Source organism: Gossypium hirsutum, chromosome A12, assembly GCF_007990345.1.
Source record: "Gossypium hirsutum isolate 1008001.06 chromosome A12, Gossypium_hirsutum_v2.1, whole genome shotgun sequence".
NCBI classification, from domain to species: Eukaryota; Viridiplantae; Streptophyta; class Magnoliopsida; order Malvales; family Malvaceae; genus Gossypium; species Gossypium hirsutum.
The window spans coordinates 46,359,292-46,368,852 of NC_053435.1; the positions used below are offsets into that span (position 1 = coordinate 46,359,292).

The window sequence follows — 9,561 nt, forward strand, 5'->3', positions numbered from 1 at the left end:
TATACCGACTGAGTCTTACGAACTCATGTTCGTATTCAGATACTGTCATACGGCCTTGCTTGCATCCAAGAATTCCTTACGTTTTTGATCGATGAACCGTTGACTAATATACTTCTTTCGAAATTCCGTTTGAAAGAAATCCCAAGTAACTCGTTCGTTTGGGACTATGGAAATCAAGGTCCTCCACCAATAGTAGGCTGAGTCCGCAACAAGGATATAGCACACTTTAGACATTCATCGGGTGTGCATGACAGTTCATCAAACACCCGAATGGTGTTATCAAGCTAGAACTCGGCCCTTTCGGCATCATCAGTAACTTGGCCCTGAACTCCTCAGCCCCGCGCTTCCTAATCGAGTCTACAGGTGGCTTACTCAGCCTCACAGGATCAATAACTGATGGCATTACGGGCTCTTGGGGTGGATTATTCAAATTCAGGGAATTGTTGGACAGCGGATTGGTTCGGGCATATTGCGTGACCCACTCATTCATCATGGAAAAGAAGGCTTGTTTAGCCCCTCACCTTGATTATTCGAGATGACTGAGGTTCAACAGGCGGCGTCCCTTGTGCAAGAGCAGCCGCTACACTTTCAACGTCATCCGCCAAGGTTCTCTCTACACTGGGATCCATTTACTAATCAAAACAAAAATTTAACCGTCAGAAGTCATCACACATTTAAACATTAACATTAAGGCATGTATAGCTAGACTCATATGTGCTATGGTAGTCCTAGAACGACTAAACCATAGCTCTGATACCAATTAATTGTAACACCCCAAACCGAGACCGTCGCCGAAGTCGAGCATGAGGTGTTAACAGACTTCAAACCACTTATTAGAAATTTCCCAACAAGCTGCCAATCTGCGTACGAGTCGCATTAAAAATCATATCTTGAGTTCTAAAACTCGAAATCCAGTTCCGTAAATTTTCCTAGAACTAGACTCATATATCTATATGATAGAATTTTGTAGAATTTTTTCGGCCAATTGGTACAGTTTATTGGTTAAAGTCGTCCCTGTTCCTGGGTTGACTACTCTGACCCTTGTAATTACGACTTAGATATCTCCCTTTACAGAGCTCCAATACTTATGCCGTTGGTTTCTAACGAAACTAGACTCAAAAAAGAATCTATACATATAAAGCATGACTCTAATTGTCTCTGATTAATTTAGGGTGAATTTCTAAAGTCGGGACAGGGGATCCAGAAATCGCTCTGGCCCTGTTTAACAAGAGTTTAATTATCTCCTAACATACAGCTCATATGGTCGTTTCGTTTCTTCTATATGAAAATAGATCGTCGACCTTCGATTACATAATTTATTCATTAATTAATTCAATACCTACTATTTTGGTGATTTTTCAATCTCACGTCACTGCTGCTGCCAGCATCTGTTACTAAAGCAACTATGCCTATTTCGTGATTTCTCCTTGATCTAACTAGTAATTCATCATACATATCACAAATTATGATCATGACTAGCCATGCCAAAGGCTAATCATTGTCAAACATCTCCCTACTACACTATTGCCATATCATGAATTTTAACACCAAAAATAATCAACCATGACATATGGCATAAAAATCGAATTACCAAGACTTGCGACCTAACATTATAGAACCAAATCCAACCGACATTTATGCCATTTTGCATGGCTAAATGTTTACATACCAAATTTCAACAAAACATATTAGCCTATACATGCCGAAATGTTCTCCTAGACCGACTAAAAAGAAGATACCAAAAGTTGCTAGCCGGTGTGATGACTTCGATGACAGTCCCGAGCACGCAAAAAGACGAGTCCAAGAAACCTAAAGTAGGTGACAAGCAAACACTGAGTGAGTATATAACTCAGTAAGTCATAAGCATTACATTGCCGTTCAGTAATAATATATCATAAGAGAAAATAAATAATGCGGGATTAAAATCCTCCATCCATACCCAAACGTGCTATAATTCCTTAGGCATTTCGGCTCGATCTCATACCAAGCCCTACTTTGACATTTCATACATTACACCATATGACATTGGATGCATTTATCTTCAAGTATAATCACCACATAGGTTCAAGACTTACCAAGCTCAATCCCAAATATAAATAAAATGTCTATTCCTCATGAGCTCAAGGTGTTTAATCGTACCGCTGTGCATGATTGACTCGATAAGGCCGCACACTTAGAGCATGTATATTTATTAGAGAATGTATAATAAGCCCGCACACTTAGTGCTTAATAGTCGAACTCGCACACTTAGTGCTATATAATCAAACTCGCACACTTAGTGCTATACAATTTGAACCCGCACACTTAGTGCCAATCTCATGACATAAATGTTTACACCCGCACACTTAGTGCCGAAACCAACAACTCAATACATCTCACCTCTTTTCTTTTTCATTCAATACTTTCATCACCCCATGCATACATGTATATATATATTTATCATTCCATTCAGCATCATTACATAGACGTTATGACCATTTAAATTAATACAAATATATGCTTAATGACTTACCTTGTGTTGGGTAAGACGGTTCCAACTCGACTACTCGATGATCTTTTCTTTGCCTTTGCTTGATTCTCCTCCTTTAACTCCTTGAGCCTAATCAATAAATCAACTAGTTTAACCACCTTGCTAAATATTTATAATTCAATTACACATGCATATGTTTGTTAGTATATTCGCAACCATCCTCACTAATTGCCCATTTAGTCGATTATACACATAATCAAAGGTAACCTCACGAATGGGCATACTTATGTATATATATACACTTCCGAATGGGCATCACAATTAGATTTAACACCACCTTCATACTCAATTAGATGGCCGAATGTATGTACAATGTCAACTATAACATCATTTAAACATCTAATTTCATCTCATGAACACTTGATCGAATTTTCCTAATCTAGCATATTTTCACATATATTTGTAACATCATGTAAATCCACATATAACTACATTTCTTAAGTTCCACATCTTAATGCCCATTATAGCCATTCTCATAGTCTAAATCTAAAAATTGGCACATCCACCTTTCAACCATGTTAGCCGAATACTCATTCTCTTCTTAGTCCTAAATTCGGCACCTCCAACAAAGTGACTTAACAACTTCAACTTTCATGCTAACATAACAAGCAATTTAACACATACATATAACTAACATGTTAATAGCATCAAGGTATCAACTAAAATTTTTAAGCTTCTTAGTCAAAGCCTAACTCTCCGACAACCCCAAATCCAACCATGGGATAGATAGAATTTAGACTCATCACCCAAAGGTTGTGTAAACTTCCAAAAATATCATTGAAATACCTTGATCTAAAGGACCACCTTGGCCGAATCTTGCTTCCTCTTCTTCCTCTAGTTACGACAATTGCAAAAGAAAGAAAACATGAACACTCCTTCTTCCCTCCTTATTAAGCATTCAAACTCCCTCATTTTCATGCCACAACATCAAACACTCCTCCTAGATACAAGCAATGGCCGAACTTCTTCAAAAATTTTCTCCCTTTCTTTTTCTTGGTTTTTCGGCTAGGAGATGGCAAGTATGAACACCCTTTTTTTTGTTCACTTTCCTATTATTATTCCCATCATTTGTTAACTAAAAAAAAACATATTAAATTAGAATGAGTGGAGCATCATCACTCCTTGGCCGGCCACCATGTATTTTATGGGTAATTTGACATGCAAAGCCATGCTTCCTCTCCCTATTATTAATTACTCCTTATAATTCATCTATCATCTTTTCTAACTTCGTCAACTAGGTCCTTTTCGAATTAATTCACATTCCTAAAGCTAATATTAAGCATTTAATTTCTCATATATTCACTGTCACACAAAAATTTATGTAATTAAAACACAAAAATAAATTTTTGGCTCGGTAATGTGGTCTCAAAACCACATTCCGACCAGGGTCTAATTAGGGTTGTCACATGCTGGCTCAGAAGGAGCTGAACCTTAGGCAGCGGAGATGGATAGAGTTGCTTAAGGATTATGACTGCGCGATTGAGTATCACCCAGGCACAGCTAATGTTGTGGCTGATGCCCTAAGTCGTGGAACTGTATCTGATCTGAGAGCCATGTTTGCTCGTTTGAGTCTGTATGACGACTGTAGTCTGTTAGCAGAACTGAAAGTTAGGCCGACTTGGGTGGATGAGATTAAGGAAAAACGGTCGAGGTTCGAGTCCCTGGTTTCTCATTTTTGGCAGGTTAAGAATGGGGATACTTCTGAGTTCGGACTGAACAGTGAGGGAGTTCTGTGTTATCAAGGTAGAGTTTGTATTACGAAGGACTCTGACATGAGGCAAGCAATTCTGAAAGAAACTCATGGAGGTCCGTGTGTTATGCATCCTGGAGGGAGTAAAATGTATTGCGACTTAAAAGAGTTGTATTGGTGGCCTAGATTGAAGCGAGAGGTAAAAAAAGTTGTGGGAAAATGTCTGACTTGTCAGCAAGTAAAAACTGAACATCAATTACCTTCCGGACTTTTGCAGCCAGTGAAGGTACCACTTTGGAAGTGGGAGAGGGTAACCATGGATTTTATGAGTGGGTTACCCTTGACACCGTTGAAGAAGGACTCGATTTGGGTAATTATGGATAGGTTGACCAAATCTGCTCATTTCATACCTGTCCGCATTGATTATTCACTTCAGAAGTTAGCCAAATTGTATGTGGCAGAAATAGTGCTACTTCACGGAGTGCTAGTGTCGATTATTTCTGATCGAAATCCTAGGTTCACATCTCGATTTTGACAAAAGTTACATGAGGCATTGGGTACGCAGTTGAACTTTAGTACAGCCTTTCATCCTCAGACTGATGGTTTGTCGGAAAGGATTATTCAGATCTTGGAAGACATGTTGAGGGGATGCGTATTGACTTTCGAGGTAGTTGGGAGGATTACTTACGGTTGGCAGAGTTTGCATACAACAACAGTTATCAGGCAAGTATTCGAATGGCTTCTTATGAGGCACTGTATAGGCAAAGATGTCATACACCTAGTTGTTGGACTGAGTTGGGTGAACGACGAGTTGGTGGCAGATACTGAGGATAGGGTCAAGTTGATTAGAGAATGGTTGAAGGAAGCATCTGATAGACAGAAGCCATATGCAGATTTGAAGCGCATGGAAATTGAGTACTCTGTGGGTGATGTGGTCTTCTTGAAGGTTTCACCTTGGAAGAAAATATTAATGGTTGGGAGGAAAGGCAAGTTAAGTCCGCAGTTCATTGGGCCTTATCGGATTCTTAAGCGAGTTGGTCCAGTGGCTTATCAATTGGAGCTACCTCCAGAGTTGAATAGGATTCATGATGTCTTTCACGTCTCCATGTTAAGGCGGTATTGTTCTGACCCTACTCATGTTGTGCCGGTTGCAGAGATCGAGGTCCAAACAGACTTGATTTTTTAGGAAGAGCCTGTGCAGATTTTGGATCGAGATGTTAAGATTTTAAGGAGGAAATCAGTTCCGCTAGTAAAGGTGCTATGGCATAATCATGGCAGAGAGGAAGCTACTTGGGAGCCAGAAGTGGCGATGCGTCAACAATATCCTTATCTATTTGATTCAGGTAAAATTTCGAGGATGAAATTTTTTTAAGGAGGGTAGAGTTGTAACGCCCCAATTTTTGGGTTTTCTGTGTTTCTGTGATTTTTAAAATTTGTGTGTGTTATGGTCGGTTAAAATATATATTTTAGTAAGTTACTGGGCCTTTGGAAGGCCCAAACTGAAGTTAAATCTGTGGTAGTCTTCGAAATTTTAATTTTATGAACAGGTGATGCAATTGGCGTTTGGGCTTTTAAGAGTAAAGGGGTAAAAGATGACAGATAAAGGAGCGTGGTGTAGTGGCAAGGTGGCGCCACTTAGGGGACAAGGAAATGACGCCATAGAGGAAGCAAGGGGTCTAAGGTTCAAGTCTTGGCTGTTGCAATATATTTTGTTTTTTCTTTTCAATAAATCTGGAAGCAAGTAGGTGCGCTTTAAAGTTTAATGTGTTGGATTTATGACACAAATGAGTTGATGGCCTAGTGGTGGTGGTGTGAGTTGGCATGTGAGAGGACTTTGGTTCGAATCCCTTGGCACGCAAAGGTTGATTATTTTGCTATGTTGGGACAGCAAGAGTTGGTCTTGGTTTTAAACTCTGGTGATGGAGGGATCCCAAATCGGGAAGCTAACATAAGAGTAGATGGAGAGCTGGCTTTAAATAGAGCAAACCATGAGGAGAGTAGGCATACCATTCTTGGCTGATTCCTTTCGCTTTGTGACGTCCTCGTTTGGGTTGGGCGTCAGCTAAGAGTGTTTGGAGTGCGGATTAACTGCAGTCTCCTAACAGGATTATCGCGTGGGAGATATCGTCATCAATCATCATCAAACAGGTGTGTAAACGACACCCTCCCTTAGACTGAATCGGTAAAATCCGAAATATCGAAACGTTGGTATTTTGTGAACTCGCGAGCGTGTGAACGCTCGTGAGACAGTTGTTAATGAATATGGTGCATTTGGACAATTAGAGTGCAGAGTGTGCATTTTCGTGCATAATGGTATTTTTGGGCTTAATGGGCCGAAAACGGGCCAATGGGCCAACGGGCCCACTTTAGTAAAAAGACGAGGTAAGTACTTCTGATTACTTGGTAAATGTTAGAATGAGCATGAAACCTTAGCAATAGGTAATAATTACTGAAATACCATTATGCATACAAAATTACGATTTTACCCTAGGGTTATATTTTTTTTGAAAAGCATGATGTTCTGTTTCTGTATACGTATGCCATGACATATTATTTCTGTTGCATGGGACATGGGTTTATATTGATGGAGGAAGCGTTCTGGCAACCTTGCTGCAATCTGGTGGCCTCGCCACATATATCTGTTCTAGTGACTTCGTCACAATATCTAGTAGCCTCGCTGCAACCTGGTGGCTTCGCCATATATATATATCTGTTCTGGTGGCCTAGCCCCAATAACTGTATCTAGTGACTTTCTCACAATATCTGGCAACCTCGCTGCAATTTCTTGGTGTGTAGCGGTTCGGTGGGTCGAGTAGTCTTCCCACATGGTGTAAGGCTGGTACGGGGGTGTTATGGATGGCTCTGGGTTGGGATTTTTGCATTCATGATATATTTGTTCAGTACCTGTTATGGGCCTATGGGTTTCATTCTAATTTTTGTACTGGGCCAAGGCCCAGGTAAGTCTGACTCTGAGGTTTGATCTGTTTTGGGCTACGATTGGGTTATGTTACACACTGAGTTTACCGAACTCACCCTTTATTTTCATCTCGGCAGGAAATCCCCAACCATAGTGTGCTTGGAGCTGTGAGGGATTCGGAGTGGCCACATCATCTACAAAGTTGGTTTTTCTAAGTTAGTTTATTTTTATTATTTTTATATTCTGATTTAATTTTGGGTTTTAAGTTGTAATAAGGCTGCTATTTAAATTTCTTTTTTCCGCTATGGTTTTATTTTCTGATTATATTTATAATATGACGAAACTGCTAGTGTTAGACTGCGCGGGTTTTCAAAAATTAATGAACGTTTTCCAAGACTCAATAAGCACAACAAATGGATTGCCTAAAGATTGATAAACCGGCTTTTAATTCAACTGCTGTTTTTACAAAGACCACCCCAATCACTTAAACCAACGAATGCATACTAAGTCTTAAGTCCATGTGACACGTCAGATCTGGCCATAACGTCTATGCCGGGTTTGGGGTGTTACAGTGTATACCTAAGGACAATGATCTAAGATAGTCTATTTTGCAGGAAGCACATAACAGCCTTTATGCTATGCATCCTGGTGGAAACAAGATGTATCGATATTTACATGAGCTTTGCTGGTGGCCTGGACTTAAGCACGAGGTTAAGGAGTTTGTAAGTAAATGCTTGGTTTGTCAAAAGGTGAAGGCGGAGCATCAGTTGCCTTCAGGATTGCTTCAGCCAGTAAAAATTCCACTTTGGAAGTGGGAAAGGATCACTATAGACTTTGTTAGTGGACTACCCTTAACGCCTACTAAGAAAGACTCGATATGGATCATGGTGGATCGGTTAACCAAGTCTGCCCATTTTGTACCGGTTCGCACCGACTACTCGTTACAAAAGTTGGCTAGGTTGTATGTGGCAGAGATTGTAAGATTGCATGGAGTGCCAGTGTCCATAATATTCGATAGGGACCCACGTTTCACTTTGCAATTTTGGAAGAAGCTGCATGAGGCGTTGGGTACTAGGTTGAACTTCAGTACGGCATTTCACCCTCAAACTAATGGACAGTCGAAAAGGGTGATCCAAGTATTGGAAGATATGTTGAGGGGATGTGTGATTGAGTTCTGAGGTAGCTGGGAAGACTATTTTTCGTTAGCCGAATTTGTGTACAATAATAGCTATCAAGCAAGTATTGGGATGGCTCTGTATGAAGCATTGCATAGGCGAAGGTGTTGAACTCCAACATGTTGGACGGAGTTGGGCGAACAAAGAGTTTTGGGCCTGAGTTACTAGCAGATACTGAGGATAAGGTGAAGTTGATTCGGGATCGGTTGAAAGAGGCCTCGGATAGATAGAAATCGTATGTTGACCTTAAGCGTCGTGAGATAGAGTATGTGGTAAGGGACTTAGTTTTCCTTAAGGTCTCTCTGTGGAAGAAGGTGTTAAAGTTTGGATGGAAGGGGAAGCTAAGCCCAAGGTTCATTGGGCCATATCGGCTTTTAAGGCAGATTGGGCCAGTCGCTTATCAACTGGAGTTACCTCCTGAATTGAGCCAGATCCACGACGTGCTTCATGTTTCCATACTGGGATGGTATCGCTCAGATATTTCACATGTCGTAGCGGTTGAAGAAATCGAGGTCAGGCCAAACCTAACTTTCGAGGAAGAGCCTATACAAATAATTGGTCGTGATGTTAAGGTACTGAGAAGGAAGTCCATTCCATTAGTCATAGTTCTTTGGCAAAATCACAAGGCTGAGGAGGCTACTTGGGAACCTGAGGAAGCGATGCGACGTCAATATCCTCAACTGTTTGAATCAGGTAAATTTCAAGGATGAAATTTCTTTTAGGGGGTCGAGTTGTAACGCCCCAAAAATCCTAAAATCTTGAATTTTTCTTTTTTTTATGCTTAGCATTTCTGGTTAACTCTTAATTATGTAATGGTAGGTCTAGGTCAAGGTTTGAGTTCAAACCTAGGGGTAAAAGAAATTATAGTTTAATTATTAAAAGAACCCTGATGGCAAGTAGGTGGCCTTTTGAATAAATGAAAGGGAAATTGGACAGAAAAGAGCTGCTGGTCAGGGGATAAGTGGCATGTTGCTAGTGTCAAAGGTCTAGGGTTCGAATCCCACTTTGCACAAAAGAGGGATTCATTTTTGCTAAAATATGGATAGAGGTGGCGTTGGTTGATAAGAGGAGAAATTTGAGGAGAGGATCAAGGGGTTATCAGGGAGAAAAACGAGGAGATGAGGAGTAAGGAAGAGGTGGAGCCGAATTGGGAATTTGGGCTTGGGAAATTCGGCTATAGAGGCTATATATAGGTGCCAAATGGGAGGTTGCCAGGCTAATGCCGAATTTTCCTTCACCTTGTTGCCAA

The 9,561-nt window shown here is 40.5% G+C and overlaps 1 protein-coding gene across 1 annotated transcript in view; it reads left to right on the forward strand.

The window, feature by feature from the left end:
• Positions 1-9,117, forward strand: part of LOC121211385 (uncharacterized) — a 27,299-nt gene extending 18,182 nt beyond the window's left edge. Inside the window, exons 3-6 of the mRNA XM_041084144.1 lie at positions 7,752-7,859; positions 8,411-8,497; positions 8,627-9,005; positions 9,098-9,117. Of these exons, the coding sequence (XP_040940078.1) occupies positions 7,752-7,859; positions 8,411-8,497; positions 8,627-9,005; positions 9,098-9,117 (594 nt within the window). The remainder of the gene's footprint in view (positions 1-7,751; positions 7,860-8,410; positions 8,498-8,626; positions 9,006-9,097) is intronic.
• Positions 9,118-9,561: the final 444 nt, after the last annotated feature.